The following is a 17918-nucleotide window of genomic DNA, read 5'->3' on the forward strand; positions in this document are numbered from 1 at the left end:
GCTTGGACTAACTCAGGGGCAGCAGAAATACTGTAGATAGTCGTCTGTCTGACAACGTGGTATTCGTGCCATGAACCAGAGCCAGGGCTTTGCATTGCTTCACGCTGTTTTAGTGGCCAGTTTATCTTGGTTATGACAGATCAAACAAGGCCATATCATAGGACTCATAAAGTTTTGGGAAAAGTATGAATAATGCTGTTGCCAAGGAGAGGAGCATTTGTTTTTCCTCTGTGGTGTTAGCTTGCAGGATTGACTATGACTGTTAATAGGGCCTCCAGTTCTGCACTCAGTTTTCTCCCTGTCTGGGTATCCCGACCAGCTTTTTTTGCCTTTTCTTGTTCAGGAATGTCAAAATCACATTTTATTTCAGCTGTTGCTCTTCTTCATGAAGTCGCTATGAGGAGAGTGGGAACTCTGAAGAGCATTGCTGTGCTGTCTGCTTCCAAAACACAAAATAAATCCACGTGGGCTGATACTGAGGACTGGAAAATATTTTTGTAGGTAATTTAATTAATTTTAGGTAATTTTTGCTTCATGACCTTGGTGAGTTCCTGATGTCTGTTACTTTGCTATCAAAGAGTTAGACACCAGTATATCTTTTTATTTAAAAAAAAAAAAAAGGCCCCAAGTTGAATGGGGCTTTGGGCAACTTGTTCTAATGGAAGGTGTCGCTGCCATGGCAGGGGTGTTGGAACTAGGTGGTCTTTAAGGTCCCTTCCAATACAAACCATTCTGTGACATATATATATACATATATATATATAAACACACACACATACATATATATACCCACACACAGTCATTTCTTAGTAACTTCAAGCTGATACCTGTTGGAAAAAAGATCAGCAATAGCTCCTCTTAATCAGGAATTCAGTGGATCTTCAGAATAGGAGGTGTTTGTTTTTTCCAGCAGTACTATGTATGTGATGATGTCCTTCAGGTGTAGTTAGGATTTTCTTCATGTGAACATCATCTGCTGAGGACTTTATAAGAAGCGGAAGAAACTTGGATTAGGAGAGTACGTGCTCAGTAATAGGTTTTAGAGTGATCAAGGAGAGTGATTGTACACTTAACCTAACTCAGTCTTCCCTGAGTGTTATGAAGGCTGCTGTGTATGGCTTTATCCATCTGTGTGGAAGGATTTGTGTTCCTCTGCTGTTGAATCTTAGAGAATTCTTCAAGGCCTAAGATAATGATTATGCCAGCTGACAAGTCCTGAGCTTTATGTCCTTTTCCACACTTGTAGGAAACCCTTGGATACAACTTTCTGTTTTGTTGTTTTGTGTGTGATGTGCATTGTGTGTATTTACCTTTTTTCCATTTCAAAAAAAGTGTCTACATGTAGTAGCTTGGTTGCTGGAATTGGGGAAGAATACAAGCAAGATTAAACTTGTCTTTTGCCATTGCATCTTCAATTTAAGAAGTTTAAATACAAGATCTTGTTTATGCCTGATTTTGCATTGGGTAAGTCTGATAGTTAGTTGGAAAGTGTGAAGGACATCGTCTCCTTTGCCTAAAGTGTAAAATGAAAAGTCCATTTGCCATTTATAAAGAAGCTCTCTAGAACAGTTTGCTGCACATCAAAGAGAAATGTTTGGTTTCCTGATTTCTTCCAGGCAGTTTGTAACGCAAGTCCAAACCCAATCTGTAAGTAGTAGCCAAAATGATTTTTGCCTTAACTTCTCGCTTGCTAAATCTAATCATGCTAGTTATGTATTTTTTCCAAAGTACAGCAGCCTTATATAATAGAGAGTAGATTTCACTGTGTGGTACTGTGCCGTCATCCTCTTGGACCACCTCCAGGAGAGCACAGGTGGCAGTTCTGCTGGGATCTCACAGCTTCTCTGTTTTTATTAGCCTTTTCTGGCTGGTATCCTCTACGGTAATGACCCACCCGTGAGATGTACTTCCTTTGGACCACTTCATGGAATTTCTTCTGTTCACCTTCTAGAATTTCATCCCAATATCTTAAATTAAAAATGTCTGGGTAAACCATTCAATGTTCATTCTAATCATCAATTTATGATCAGATTATCTCTGTTTGAGGTGCTATAAGAAGCCTAGAGGTATTCTTATGGATCATTCAGGGACTTCCACAGACTATCATGTGTCCTCAGGTTTGCTGTCCACCTTGGGAACAGCAGCATCTTCAGCAAGAGCTTTTTCGGGGTCCTGTCATGCCTCTTTCCCTGTTCCACATTTCCACTCTTCCCACTTGCTGTGGTTTTCATGGCTTCCACACTCCGTGTCTTGACTCTGTCCTGAGCAAATGCTGCTCACACCTATTTCCATCAGGCAGCCTGTGCAGCAGTGCTGTTGTGGCCACGTGCCCACTGCCAGCCCTGCTTTCCTGGGCAGGAAGGAAGGAAGTAGAGTGAGTGGAAGGGAGGAAAGAAGTCAGATGCAAGAAAGCAGTGAAGTTACCTTGCTTCATGACTGCCTCTCCTTTGCATTTGCTAATTCCTGGGTGATTATAATAGCCAAGACCTGCTCTGCAAAGTGAGTGGGAGAGTAGCAGACGTACTGGTGTCAAGGCAGTACTGCCATATGTTGTTAGTAGGCACTGCTCCTAATGATGCTGTACTGGGAATGAGACGCACAGTATCCTGAGCACTGTAATCATTTTAAACCTCTGTGTCTCTTTTTTTTTTTTTTTTTTTGCAAGGGTAGTACTCTGAGCATAGCTGCTAGAGCCAAATTTCCATTTGGTTAATTACACTGCTCCCTCATAAACTGCCCTTGCAGTTTCTCTTGGTAATACTATTCATCATCTCCTCTTCTAAACTCTGGAGCTGGTGTATTCTGGGACATTAAGCAGCTGCTCTTTATATTTAGATGATATAGCTTGCTAAATGCTTCTTTGAGATAAAGGTGTTATAAATAATTCAATGGAATTATTTTGTAGTATGTGCATGTTTATCAGATCCTGTTAGAATAGTGTAGTGTCACTTTGTGTATGCACACAGGCAGTTGTTGCTGTGCTAAGCTAAGCAATTTCTTGGGTCTGAGAAACCTAAGGCTGTGACAGGCATTACAATATGGTGCATTAATGCCACTTCTTGCTGTTAACGAGTTCATCCACCAAAGGGCCACGTCCCAGTTCAGTGGTGCATGCTGCTTGATCTTGCTGCCTGTACACTGCCATGGCAGGGCTGTGTTGTTCTTTCTGTGGCCACGTTTTGAATATGGAGATTTTTATAATCTCTCTTTAGTACTTTTGTGAGAAGGGAAATGCAGTTGTTTTGTGTCTACATTCTTTAATTAAAATCTTATCTTGCTAATGACAAAACAAGAAGACAAATTAGAATCTATACTGTCTGCTGTGTGTCTTGTTTTTTCAGGTAGGGACTAACTTGTATCTCAGCTTTTTCTCCTTGGGAAAGAAAGGTAAACAAGATTCTCCAAAGAAGCATCATGTGCTGGCTGCCCTTGCCTGCAGTGATAAACACTTTTTCTTCTCTCTCTTTTCTTTAAAATTCTTAGTATTTTTGTGTGTGTGTGTGTTTCTTATAGAAGCAGGAATTTTCTTGTAAATAAAATCCCCCCACAAGAACAGCTAGGTTGGTCTGTTCAGATTTGATTTTTGCATACGTGGTTTGAACTTTAATGCTGTTCTTGGCTTAGCCCTGTCATTAAAGAATCTTCTACCTGATTTCAGCCCAACAAGAGATACTGGCTTGTTTTGAAGAGGCAGCAGAGGAGAGGAGTAGAAAGATAGAGACAGATGATAGGGGACAAATAGTATAGTGTGTGCTTTTACTGTAAATACCTAGATGTTCAGCATACAGTAAATTCAGTGTTACCCAAAATGCTGTCTTCTGTCTATTATGCTGTCTCTCATAAGTTCAAGCATAATTAAAACTAAAATATATGTTGTTTTCTATTTAAAAGAATTTAACCAAAGTAATAACAGCTTTGGTAGGAAAAAAGACTGTTAGGAGAGATGTATTGAGGACTACAGATCTGTGGCTGGAAGTACACTTGTGTATAACAGCATTGAATAAGGCTCCCTAAGAGCTGGGATGCTTTGACTTTGCTCACTTAAGCTTAGGTGGGGAAAGCTACAAAATTTTAGAAGATGAGTAATCCTCATATTTTTAATGCAAACTCCCATTTCTCTTGCCAAATTTCTATCTGTATTTCTAGTTATTGAAAGAGGGGTCGGTTTCTCTTAGCGCATTTGACACATGTTGCTGTCTGCTTTGTTGAAAATCTCTCTGTCAGTATCTCAAAACAAACGGAGAGCACTCTAACCCCATGGGCTTTATTGAAGTGCCTTGAAAAATTTGGTTCCTGCTGTGTGGGGAAGAAAAACCTTCCCCTGTGGGCTGTTTATTCCAATCGTGGCCATTGCTTTGTCAGTTCAGGCCCTGCTGCTTTGTTCTTCCCCATCTGTCTGATACCACGGAAAGCATTATGCGCTGGTTGGACTCTTAGTTCGGTATGGTGAAGAACAATTAAGATCTTAAAAAGATATGTCTGTTCTATTAAATATTTTCAAAAAATATATGGAAAATTGTCAGTGTATGTTGAAGATAAACTGCTGAAGTTAAGCATTTATTAGGGAGCTGTAAAACACCTTGTTGATGGAAAGCATTGAATTAATTGTTTATCTGGAAAACAATCATCAGACTTCTAAGATTTTTACAGGATAAATATTGCGGTCATAGCTAGCAATGTTAATTCACATTTGGGTGGTGAGACCTCACTGAGTTTACCATGCTGCAGAATTGCCTGTGCTTCATAGGAGGGATGCATTTTGCTTAGAGACAGCATCACAGACAGCCTGTAACACTCGTTGCTTTAGGAATTTGTCTTTTGTTGTCATGCCGAAGAATGATTTCAGAGTAGTGTTGCTTTATCCAGTGCTGATCCTCTCACCCCTGCTTAGGCCAAGCAGCAACTGGAGCGAAGGTGCCTGAGCTTCAGTGGCAGAGCACCCGCTGGGCTCCCTGCTGCCCACAGCTTTGCTGCGTAGTCCCAGCGACTGTCAGGCTGCCAAGAGGAAGATAAAAAATGGGAATGAGTGGAGCTGCTGCTGTATTTCTTTTACCCTAACTTCTCCTAAAGCAATGTGGGATATAGAGAACAGATGAGTGTGATGCTCAGTGGTTGTTCTGAATCAGTTTTGATCCTACCGTTGTGTTTTGGCACTGTATCTTTATATCCCTTCTTTCTTACTCTTCATAAAAATACAGAGATCCTCTGCAAATACAAATTAGAGCAATCTTTTTTTTTTTTTTTTTTAAATCCAGATAGCAGTTTTTTTTGGCTGAGAACTGCAAGATATGGGCCCCTATATAGTGTTATTGATTATTGTATTTTTAACTCCAGGTATTTATTGTTGCGTGAGGACAGTAAGCGTCAAGAAAAACACTGAAAGTCTTATTCATTTTCATCAGAAATAGTTTCTTTTTTTCCTTAGATCCCTAAAATTTGCACCAGGTTGTACTCTGTCAAAATGAGCAGCAGCAAGTTTATTTACTATAGATTTTGTCACTAAATCTTTGCAAAGTCAACTTCAGGGCCAGTGGAAACCATGAAAATGAGTTTTCTGCCCTTTGTAAAAGCAGTGACCTCTGTAAGACCAGAGAGATGAACTGTGAGAATGAAGGGAGCTCTTAGGACTTCGCTGTACAACTGGTGTGAATAGTGATTGGTCTGACCTGCAGCCTTCCGAATTAAATTGCGGGAAAGCTGCTATAACAGATATCTAAATTGCAGCAGTGATAACTAAAGCTGCCCCCAGAGAAAAGGACCTTTGCCCTTCTCCCCTTCTCTCCTTCAGAGAGTCTTCCACTTTGGAGTGCTGCCTTCTAGCCTCTCCAAACCATGGCTTCATCTTTATTTCATCTTGGCTGAAATGGGTACCGGAGAAGTCTCCACTTCTTGGTTTTTGCTCCAGGCAGTTCTGGGCAGTGCTTTCTGGCTGCTGTGTAGGTTTACACGGCCTTAGAGCTGAAATATATGCCAAGAGAGTGGGCTGGGGGTAACAGCTTTTCTGGGGGAGGCATACAGGTGATGTTGGGATTAAATTAGCCAGATGGAAGGGAGGCTCCTGTTTCAAGTGGCTGTAAAAGATGTGTTGCCTGGAGGAGATGAACCTCTCTGGTGCCCAGGTACCCCGCATCAGTGCCCTGCATCACTGCTCTGGGTGCTCATGTGGGGCTGAGAATCACTTTTGGCTATTTCTGTGCTGGCTGGAAAAAGATTACCCATCCTAGCCAAATGGAAAGTGACTGTTGAAGGCACAGGCCAACACTAAATCCATTGTGAAAACAGGACCTTGGAGGCACTGTCAACCATGGCTTTTGCAATGAGTTAGTATCTGTATGGCATCATCATCTTCTAGCCTTATACCTACTCTATGGGACGTGTTTGTTTTTAAAAAAATCTTTTGTTTAGTCTGCTAACATACTGTTGCGTGGTTGAGTGGGAAACTTCTGGCTGAATGGTAAAATGGTGTCACGAGCCTTAGAGGCAGCGATGAATTCTTGCTGCCTGTACAGAGCCTGGTTTGCTATGCCCCCAATCTGCAATTTGATAAACATACATCTGATTGATCATTCATATTTTTACCTAAGGACTCATTTATCAATAAAAAGAGTTGTTCAACTATATTTTCTTTTTAATAATGTATTTAGTGCCTTTTACTATGTTGAAATACGCAAGGTCTGTTTCTCTTTGCTGCAGTGTAGGAGTTGCAGCCCAGTTGTAGGCAGAGTATTTCTTCTTCTGCAGCATTGGAATAAGACTTTTCCTGGATATGCTATAAATTGTGAGAGCTGGAAAAAAATCTCTAAGGGTTTTGCTAAGTCATGCAACTCATTTCACATAGTGATGCATGAAGGAGATGTAAAACTAATGATCGAGTACCTTAACAGGAGACTTTGCAGATATGGGTATAGTTACATTTATATGGGGGGTGATATTTCTGTGGTCTGCCTTTCTCTTTGGGGAATGCATTTCATTTGCAGTATGTGGAGGATAGCGGAAGGAATAAGTGCTGCCATTTCTGGGACTCTCTCGTGTCTTTGTGGTTTGTTTCGTAATTACTGTTTTTTTTTTTTTTTAATTTTACTGCTCTTGCAGCAGTCAGTGGGGGGAAGAGCTGAAATGGTTTAGTTTACTGCTTTTTAAGTTTTTATCCCTGTTCCTCATGTAACGTAGGCCTAATGTTTCTTGTTTCTTGAAATACAGAAATAATTTATAGTCATCTTCAACCATCACTGATGTTGGATTCTTTCCATTTGGCTCTTAATTTCAGGTGTTGTCAAGCTGTGCCAGGAAGCAAGTGGAGTTGAGATATTTGGTCTCCAGAACTCAATATCTTAGTAACACAGGCTTTGTTCATTTTTATTACTTGGCATCTTCTTTTGAAAGGAAGAACTAAAGGGAAATACAAGGATCTCATGGGGAATGCTCAAAGAAAGGAACCCTTGGGACAAATCTCTTAACCATAAAAGATCCTGAAAAACATGCACTCTCCATGGTTTTCTGGGAGTACGTCAGTGTCCAAAGTGCTGGAGAGTATATAAAGTACACGTTTCGGTGGAAACAGTGGCCCATGTTATACAGCCATTCCTGCACTCGCCCTTTGCATGCTCCATTAAGTACAATTGGAGAAGTTTTTGTAGGACTGGTGCCAAAATGAGCTTTCTGTGGGTTGGAAAGGAAGGGGAACAAAATAAACGCAACCAGCCCATTCCCCCCCTCCACCCATGTGCTCCTTTCCTCCATCTGTTACGAGACAGCAGCTGTGAGGAACCTGGGGCCGAAAAGCTTTCTTGAGCATGATGAGTTACTTAATCAGATTTCCATGCTCAGTTTCAACCTGATGTAAATGTCATAAAGAAAGTGTAGGAAAAAAATAATGTAATTTGAGCATGAAAGTAAAGATAGACGTCTGTTTGGGGGTAGATCACGCTCATACACACTTACGCCACTTTCTCCTGGCAGAAGGATCTTCTCAAAATGAAGGTTTTGAGATGGTAGAGGAGAAGTTTTGAAAGGATTTTGTCTGAAGGGAAGTCTAAATAATTACAAGTAGTAACTGGAGTATGAGCTGGTTTTCTTCTCACTTCCCTGGCTGCCTCCCCATCTCCTCTCCTCGACTTGGGAAGCCTCCTGAAAGACAACGAGAAATGGCTTAGGGGTATCCAGGAAAGCATTTCAACCCAATGGTTACTGGGTATAGAGAAAGGAAATTATTTGAGGCAAAGAAATGAGACGGAAGAGGAAAATGATCTAAATAGTAAGATAAAGAAAATATTTAGGAATATAAGTAATCACCAGTTTGTACAGTAGGGTGTCCAGCAGCCCTGCTGAGGTTGCGTATGATCTTTGTTCATTCAGTTATGTCTTGCTTTGCAACCTTTTTAAATCGCTGTTAGAACTAATGTGATTCCTTGGGTTTTAAATAGCGCAGCGTAAATCTTCACTCACATCAGGACCCAAGTGTCTCTGAGTACAAGCTAATTTCAGTTTGCCAGTTCCACTTGATTTCTTTTCAGACTCATCCCCGCAAGCCAAACCACAGAAAGAGTTTCTTGTCCAGTGAAAAATTAAATGCAAAAGAATATCCCTTTGTTGTTAATGGGAGGCTGTGAGGAGCGGTGCTGTGAGGGATGAAAAGCTGGCTCTGCCTGAGGTTGACTTTGGGCTTGGTTAACTGGGCTTTGCTAGTAAGACAGAGCCTCCTGGTTGCTGGATGCAAGTTGCTCTTAGGTCTAACTGAGGACAGTAGTTTAATACCCTGGGTGGTTTATAAAGAAGCTTGTTGAGCAGCAACCTGATGTAATACAAGGTGAAAAGCTCAGACCGCTGCATTTCTTAGGCATGAGTTTCCAAGTGAGAGCTCTGCTTGCTGCCTTATTTATCCTGTAGTGGCTGTTTGGCTTGTGGAACCAGTGGGCTTATTCTTGTTTGCTTTTATTCCTCTCAGTGTCTACCGATTAAGCTGCAAAGAGTAAATCTTTTCTTTTCCAGCACATTTATTTACCAAATATTAAACTTGCCAAACATCAGCGTTTCCCCCCTCGCCCCATGCCGTGGCAGCTGGCTAGGCAGGAAGGAGGGCTGTACTCAGCCCCGGCGGAGCTCAGTGTCCCCTGCTGCCCTCCCAAAGTGCCACCAGCGGGAGGCCTGGCCACCAGCCCCTGCTGATGCTCCCTGCTTTTTCTGCAGCTGTGCGTTGGTTCCTCGGCATGAATCAGATGTTAATGAGGGGTGTTTTTTTCCCTCCCTCCTAAACTGGAGGGCAGCCCTCAGACTCGATGGTTATTTTCCGTTAGACAGTTGCCCAGCTCAGACTGTTCTCCCTCTGAATTGCTTCTCCAAAATAAAACACTTCTTTACATATTTCTGCAAGCCGCGTTACTGCACTCACTGAGTATTTCTGTGTGCAGAGGAGCCCAGCAGTTCCCACAAAGCCCCCGTGTTTGTGCTGCGAAGGCTTTGGCTGGATGGCCTCAGTGTGGGCAAAGCAGCCCTGACAGGCGGAGGGAAACTGTGCGGCCTTTTTTCTCTTTTCTTAACCAAGTTAGTTTGTTGGGTCTTGAGCAAACGTTGCTTGAACGCAATTCACAATATTTGCTTAGTGACCCAGTGGAATGTCTGGGATATTTTTGTTTTTCCTCCAGAGCCAAAAGTGCTCCTTGGCTCTGCCTCCCAGCGCCGCTGGCCTACAGGCAAGGAGGGCCGGGCTAGGCCGGGCTGGGCTGCGGGCAGCCGGCTGGCAGGGAGCTCTCCTGCGCGGGGCTGGCTGTGGACGGGGAAGGTGCTGTAAACGGCACTGCAGCTGGATCTGCTTTTATTGAAATAAATGTACCAGGAAGCCTGCTGCAGGCCTGCCTGCATCCCAGTTCTGCTGGGGATGAAAAATCCCACTGCAGAGCTCAGAGCCATGCAAACCCCAGGGAACCCTGGGACTTCCTGGCTGGGGAACAGGGGAGGTTGTGAGCAGGGGAAGTTGTGCGTGCTCCCATTGCAGTGATACCTGTGTCCTGGCTGGCTTTCTGACCGCTGCACTGTGTCCCCATGCCCTGCGGTGCTGACAGATTTCCCAGACGGTCCTGCCAGGCTGCCCAGGGTTGTGTGCTCAGGGATGGCAGGGTGGCATGCTGCATGAAGGGGAGGTGTGCAGGTGGCAGTGGCTGTGGTGGTATGTGCCCTTTTTATTTACGTAGTTATTTTGTCTCTGAAGCAAAAAGAGGTGATGCTTGGGATCCACCAGCACCACATCTAATTCAGGGAGTGGAAGCAAGTTCAGATAACTAGGGAGGAATACAGAGAATCCAGAGACATCCAAGCATCCAGTGATGATATTAGGAAAGCTGAAGAGAGTCATACAACAGAGGGAAGACAGTCACCAGTGCTAAGATGTGCATAAGACTCCAGTTCCTATAGAGTAGTCCTAGCATCCTGCTGGCTTTCCCCTTTCTCTCCCATGGCCAGCCACTAACCTGAATTGCCTCTCTGGGACCAGCCATGCAGGAGCTTTGACCTTGTTCTGCTGTTCTTACACTTTGTGGTGGTGCTGTTTGGGTGACAAATACCTTATTTTATATCAGGGCCTGGACTTCAGTGACTGCAAATATGCAGGGTAAATAGCCAATGGCTCAAGTATAGTGCTTTGTTTCAATTTTTTAATTTTCTTTGTTAACCTTGTTTATTTGTTAATTTTGTTGACATTGACCCTCATTGTCTTGCGTGGAAGAAATAAATATATTAAAGAAATAACTGAGTAGTTCATTTTCCATATGGCCGTTTGTTCATATCCTTGAATAGTAAGGGAGGCAGGAGTCCTGTGTGCATACATGTTCCTGTGCCAGGTTCCTGTGCCAAGAGAGCATCTGCCCCCGCATAATGCGATAATTACACCTCTTTACAGCTTGGATCTGCTTTCCTGGAGCAGTATTATTTGACAGACTGGGGATGGGGAACAGAAAGAGAAAAAGAAATTGGACATCCTGTCTTCAGGAACCCAGTTGAGGCTCATGATTTAGGGGCAGTATGGACTTACAGTGGCAGTATGGACTTGCAGTCCATACTGGTAATGAAGGAGGCATTGTGCCCAGTGAGCAGTCAGCAGCAAAGGGCACTGCAGGGCTGGGTCATGGAGCTGTGCTTGGCACATGCAGGAGCTGAGCTGTTCTTTGCTCAGATGAGCTAAAGGTAAATGATGTGTGCTCAATTATAAAGAAAGGAATTGCCTATGGAAAGTGAAACCTCCATATTACATCTGACAAACTGGGCTGTGCTAGAGTGAAGGTTTCTGTCAGCTGTTGTATCAGTCTTTTAAGAGTTTGTAAGCTTTTGAGCCTAGTTATTAAAACATATCTTCACTATACCTTACTGGACTGAAGGGATTTAAAACAACAATGTCAAAATACTCAGGTGGTTTTGTATGTCTGGCACAGTGCATGAAAATGACATTGATTAATCTTGTGTGTGTTGACATGAAGCACCTAAGTGTCAGATAGCTGTAGGTATGTCATGCAAGGCCAAGGTACAGTGTTTTTCCGTTGAGGACAATTTTGTTGGATACTAACATTGGTGTTGGCAAGTCTCTAGAGCAAAATAAGGAGCTCTACAGAGCATCTTGGCTTTTGCTAAAAGTTTGAATGTTTGCAAGCTCAGAAGTGCTGAAACCACAAGTATTTGGTGTCATTTCGGGTGGCAGCAGCTTGCCAGTGAGAGAAGGATCAGATGGAAACTGCCAGTTTGCCACAGAGAGGATGGAAAGAATGTAGATAACTTTAGACATGCACAGGACATTGTTGTGAGTTGGATCTTTTGGGAATTCATTGGAAAAATGGAATGTACAAACCAAAGTGCTTCAAGAACCATACAGAAATACATTCCTGTCCCGGAAGAAGATGTGATAGATATGAGATGCCTGTGTTCCTTAAGGTTAACACAGTGGCAATGAACTGGCTTTTCCATTCCTTTTCTTTTTTTTTTTTTTTTTTTTTTAACTTAAAATACAGTGTCCAAATCAAATAAATGCTGCAACAGCTTGATCATAATTTACACATGCCAAAGAACCTGAGGCTATTCCATGTTGCACTGAGGCTGGAGAGGGGGAATGGGGCTGTTGACCTCAGCACGTGTGGGATGACACTTCTGTAAGGATGTGTCGTGCTGTTACAAATCGATTGTCTTCCTGGGCATCTTCCATTGACCTCCGTCCAGTGTTTCAGAGAAAGAAAAAGCATTATTTAGTGAACATTCGCTGGTGTTCAGTGCTGTAGTATCACAGGTGCTGCTTTAAGCCTGAAGTGTGACTATGGCCAGTCCTTGTGCCCAAGATAATAAAGCTATACAGTTGATGCTGCTCTTCAGATACTTCTTCAGTGTGTTTTACATATGCAAAAATAATAATAATATGTCTTTCTGTGCCCTCACATCTGGCTCTTATGATTATTAAAGATGAAATTCTTTTCTTTTCTTTTTTTTTTTTTTTTGGACTCCCTATTACCTTTACACTGATGAGACACCATTGATTTTAATGGAAGAGACAACCAGTGGGAATTTGTGCCTCAAAATAATTTTCTTCTCCATCTGATAATGGACAGAATAATCTGTTCTTTGATCTTCAGTTGGCGAATGTAGAAATTGGAAAGGAAAATGGTTGTGCTGTGATAGCTTTCCTCCAATAATGTTTGTGGTCAGTGATTTCTGGGCATTTAAATAAGATGTTTCCTTTAAAAGGTGTGTCTGCTGGGAGACGTGATGTGCTTGGAGCCAAAGTGCCAGGATCACTGCTTGTGGAATAATCTTGTGACTGAGAGTCAGGGAGAGCTGCCCCGTAAATCCATCGCTTGTCGGTTTTAATTCATATTGGTACCATCCCTGCAATTATGCAGATGTTAATATCTGAGTTGCTAAATTGGCCAGCTCCAAGTAGATTAGTATGTAACACATAATATTTGAATGATATTTAATCATGAAGAAATCTTTGTTCTGAAAAGAAAGCTGCTCTTTTTTTTTTTTAATTTCTGTTTGTCAAATACTCAGCGTGTCTTGCCAGTCCCTCTGCATTGTCCCCTGCTAGATACAGAACAGGGATTAAGTAATGAAATGTTGAACATTGGTCTTAACTAAGAGCTTTGGTAATGCTGTTCTTGTGCAATGCTTGCATCTCGACTAGGAAAAAATGATTTTATTTTTTTAAAACAAAACCTAAAACATTACTAGTCATTGAGGTTTCTTTCTAAAACAAAGGTTTCAAAAACAAAGGTTTCTGAAACAAAGGTTTTATTTTTTCTCTCTTCTGTGGACTCCTTGTTGTATTGTCTAAGCATCTTATAAATATTTATGAATGCATCCTCAAAGGAAAATGAATGTATATAATGATGATCCAAAGTGGTGTTTAAGGAAGCAACTTTCCAAAGGTTGCTACACAGTTATAGCGTGACACAAATGGGACAGAAAATCAGACCTTTAAGTCCCATTTTGGTAAACAAGCCATCATCCCATCCCATCCTTCTTACTAGCTACTTTGCCTTGGCCACTTTCAGAGCAATTTACCTCTTTTCTTCATCTAGTAACTTTATTAAGGGATTTATTATTATTTTTTTTAAATCCCAGACCTAGGCAGCCCATGCAAGGAACAGAGAGAAAATGAACTCAGTGTGTGCTCCCCTGGGACAGCCTCAGCTGCCGGAGGTGCCCTGCGCATTACCTGGGAGCCGTCCCCACGACGCAGCTGCAGACGGCTGCCTCCCGCAGAGAAGCCCGCAGTGCAGCCGTGCCCTGCAGGCACTGTGGACTTGGGCTGTGCACTCATGAGAGGCACTCTTCTCTGCTTGCTCCATGCGATACCGGTCTTCTCTGAGCAGCGACTGGGGCACAAATGTTGCAGCTATGGCATGATCTCTCTGGTGGCTGGGGATTAAACGCAGCGTTTGGGCAGTGGCGGAGTGCATGAGCAAGACGCTAATTCTCTTTTCCTCAGGGTTTAGGGGCTTTGTACAAATCTCCTTGAAGTCAGTGAAGGACTTCTCTTGCTGCAGTGGGCTTTGAATCTGACCCCATATGCACAACTAATTTACGGTCTGCGTTAGTCTTTTGCTAGCTGGCTTGTGAATATGAAACGGTACTGAGCGAACCTTCGCAGGATACACAGAGTAGTTGTGAACATGCAAAGTTGCACACTGATCTTGATCTTTTCAAAGTAGTGTGACTGCAAATGTATGTTGAACTATCCCACAGTATGTTGCAGCCACATTCCTCTTTGGTCTTTTATGTGCTTTTTATATGTGTTCAGTTGGCATTATAAGCTCTGAGGTTTTCTTTTATGCTGTTCTACAGTACTTTAGGGAACTCATCTCTCATCGCTAATAAAATAAAACAAAACAAAACTCTGGTAGGTCTTGCCTTGTTAACTGTTCTAGCTGGTGTGGTTCCCACTGTTCCAAAAATTATAAAGCCTTATAAGATTTAAAATATTCCCAGTGCAAAGCATGAATATTTATAGACAAAGAATAAGACTTCTTATTTTGAAATGTCAGTGCTATGAAATTGCTTTTTTGGCAAGCATGATTAAGCCACATAGACTTCCAATAATATTTTGTAAGCTTATTTTTTAATTATGGCTTAATTTAAGTCTCTGAGCTTAAGAAAACCTATGAAACTAGCAGCAAAATATTTTTCTTGTGGAAAATTTTGTTTGCACGGAATACAAAATCTGTATTCCTTGTGGATTTTTGATGTTTTTAAACATGGTGATCCTGTATTTTTTCTTTGCATTTTTTAAAGTGTATAAAAAAAATAGCTGATACTGTGTATTTAATGCAGCATTTTGAAGAAATTAGTTTGGAAAGTGCATGTAATTACTTTTTCTCCAAATGCCTTGAGTAAAATACACATGAGGTTATAAGACATGAAGCGAGAGGCACCAGATTCTGTCTCAAACTGCTGCAAGAGACAAATTAGAAGTCATTTTGCTTTCATATACTTGTTCCTAAATGCAGTATTCTGACAACAGCAATAAATGGAATTATCTGCATAATTGTATTTATGTAGTGTTACTCTATCTTTTCTAGAGAAAATCTTTTTTCCCAGATTAAATAGTCTTCCATTCAGCTGTAAATGGAAGAATGCCTCTTTAGCAGCTGTACAGATTTAGGGGAATATTTCTGCACGCACTTAATACGGAATTTTGATAGGGACTACTCAGTGAATTTGATTTTTAGTGAACAAAATACAGTAAGAGCACAAAAGACTTATTGCTTTCCTGTGCAGATTGGATAACAGGATATACGCTCAAAATAGTGAGACAGAAAGGAAAAGAGATGATTTGATTAAACTAAGCTAGATTTATTACTAGATTTTTTTTAGCAGCTTATTTTCTTAAGTCAGAGATGTCTCAGATCTGTAGCTCAGTCCTTTTTGGAGACAGAGTATTGAATAGTTTTGAGCTGTTCCTGGCTTACTACTGGAGTAGGAACTGCAAAAGTGCTGGAAAGACAGGACTGTTTTAGAAAACAAAACCCCAAACTTTTAAACAGTTGAAAATCCTCTGCTGTGATCATGGTCTTCTGACCCCCCTGCGGCCTTGTGTTATCAAACTAAGAATATCTCAGTTTCCTTAGTATTTGTATCATATCTCAACCGTTAATAATAATCTGAATATAGTTAAATAACTAAATAAAGATGGTGGCTGGGTGGCATCCCAGCTACCTGGGACGTGCTTCACTGGCACTTAGACTTGCTATCATGAGCTTAGAGATACAGGCATGGGTTTTCAACCTGACTTTTCCAGGTGAGCTGAAGAGAGTGCAATCCCTTGAAATTTGGAGACTGAACATTTTTTACATTTGGGTTTGAGTGGTGAAAGCAACGTTTGAAGAAACAAATACCTGGAAACCAGTCTCTCTCTGTTTTTTTTGTTTGTTTGTTTGTTTTTTCCCCTGAAGGTGATAGGGAAATAGGGAAATTTGGGTGAGGTGATTGCTTGTATTTTTCAGGTATAGGAAAATTCCCTGGGATGGCAGAAAGCAACGCTGGAGTCTAGTGTCTGTGTTTCACCTATCTTTCCTCTATTTTGCAGGTTACATATTTGGGTAAGGTTTCCACAACAGGGATGCAATTTTTGTCAGGCTGCACAGAGAAACCAGTCATTGAATTATGGAAGAAGCACACGCTCGCCAGGGAGGATATTTACCCAGCTAATGCCCTTCTGGAAATTCGCCCTTTCCAAGTCTGGCTGCATCATCTGGACCTCAAAGGCGAGGCAACAGTCCATATGGATACCTTTCAGGTAGCACGTATAGCCTACTGCACTGCTGACCACAACATCAGCCCAAACGTCTTTGCTTGGGTCTACAGGGAGATCAACGATGACTTGTCCTACCAGATGGACTGCCATGCTGTAGAGTGTGAGAGCAAGCTGGAGGCCAAGAAGCTGGCTCATGCTATGATGGAGGCCTTTAAGAAGACTTTTCACAGCATGAAAAGTGATGGCCGGATCCACAGGAATAGCTCATCAGAGGAAGTGTCTCATGAATTTGAATCTGACGATGGCTGACTGAACTCATTCATGGTTCAGCAAAGGCAGAAATGGCCTAGGGAATGCGAGCTGATAGATGAATAAGCAACAATTGAAATTGGGGAATGGAAAGACTGCCAAACACTTGGCTGACCAGCTTTTGAAATCAAAAGAGCAATTTGGTACCTAAAGATATGCATCATTAAAGTAATTATGTTACATTGAAATCTGCTGCTGTTGTAAACATGAGAAAAAAGCTTCCCTCTCTTTCCCTCCAAATCTTTCTCACCCGCTCATCGCTGTCCCTTTCTCATCTCTGTAGTTCAGGTGAATACTGCAAAGTAGATTCATTCCTGTTTGTCTTACAAGACTGGTCAGGGAATTTTATTAGTTGCTCCTTTGGCGTTCCTTGCTGGAGGCTGATGCTGATGCACAAGAGCAAGTAGACCTACAGAGCCCTAATGGCTCCTGAAGAATCTTTCTCCAAGATGCATCACAAAAATCCTTTGACCATACGTAGGCTAAGACAGCCGTACATAGCCTTTTAGACTAATGGCCTGGCATTCTACTGTTAATTCACATTTCACAGATTGAAAAATGAAAAAAGATTCTTGTATGTACACATTATATCATATGCTATCCTTTATTTTATTCATTGTACCTATTTTCTTAATATACCTGCTGTCACATCTTTCGCCCAGCACCAGTAGGTGCAGTTTCAGACTACAGACTGCAGGATACCAAAAACGGGTGGGCCGAACCCCCACGGTGGCAAGGAGTACAGTGAGCCAGCACCCCTTTCTGCTCACGTTCAAGCTCTTGTTTGCTCAGTCGGAGGGCAGCCCACGGGTAAGAGTTGAGGGACACTTGGGTCTGTCAGTGTTTGAACTGTGACTCCTCACCAACCTCAGGTCTGAAGCGGTATGAATATGGTAACCTCGACTCCGTGTCACTGGTCTCCGTGTTACCGGTCTGTTGGGCCTGGTTTGATGGAGCTGGCTCTGCCTGGCCAGGAAGCCAGGGCTGCATTACTATAAAGATCAAAGGAAACGGCCCCGTAGGAGTCAGGTCTGAACATTTGTTCTGGTTGAGAAGCCCATGTTAAGATTCTCATACCTTTCCTTGTGCAGAGATATAAAGAGTCATGCCTTTCTTAAATGCAAATGTTTAATAAAACTCAAATAAAAGGAAAAACTTGTTTCACTTGATATTTTTTAAGGCCAAGAGCAGATCAATAGTTCGCAAGTAATGCTGCTCCTTTATACAATTTTGTTCGTAATTATGGTAATGTTAGGGGCACTAGGGCACCTTACAGAAGCCTTAAAAGAAAGCTAATTGAAGCGGCTAGCTCTGTGTCTGTGTTTTGTGGGTATATATGTTTGTATGTGAGCGTGTATGTGTGAGTTCCCAGTGTTAAAGCATG

The 17918-nt window shown here is 42.0% G+C and overlaps 1 protein-coding gene and 1 long non-coding RNA gene across 4 annotated transcripts in view; one reads left to right on the plus strand and one right to left on the minus strand.

The window, feature by feature from the left end:
• The window catches only part of PID1 (phosphotyrosine interaction domain containing 1), an 83787-nt gene extending 66093 nt beyond the window's left edge, over positions 1-17694 (plus strand). For all 3 annotated transcript variants that reach the window (XM_048062946.2, XM_013181544.3, XM_048062947.2), the window contains one exon: positions 16058-17694. In XM_048062946.2, the coding sequence (XP_047918903.1) occupies positions 16058-16534 (477 nt within the window). In that variant the 3' untranslated portion in view covers positions 16535-17694. The remainder of the gene's footprint in view (positions 1-16057) is intronic.
• LOC106036240 (uncharacterized) lies at positions 4444-8650 on the minus strand. Its single transcript, XR_001207190.3, has 3 exons — positions 8293-8650; positions 7942-8127; positions 4444-4995 (listed from the first exon to the last, which is right to left on the minus strand). It is a non-coding gene; the product is annotated as an uncharacterized lncRNA (long non-coding RNA).
• Positions 17695-17918: the final 224 nt, after the last annotated feature.

Source organism: Anser cygnoides, chromosome 9, assembly GCF_040182565.1.
Source record: "Anser cygnoides isolate HZ-2024a breed goose chromosome 9, Taihu_goose_T2T_genome, whole genome shotgun sequence".
In the NCBI taxonomy this organism is placed as follows: domain Eukaryota; kingdom Metazoa; phylum Chordata; class Aves; order Anseriformes; family Anatidae; genus Anser; species Anser cygnoides.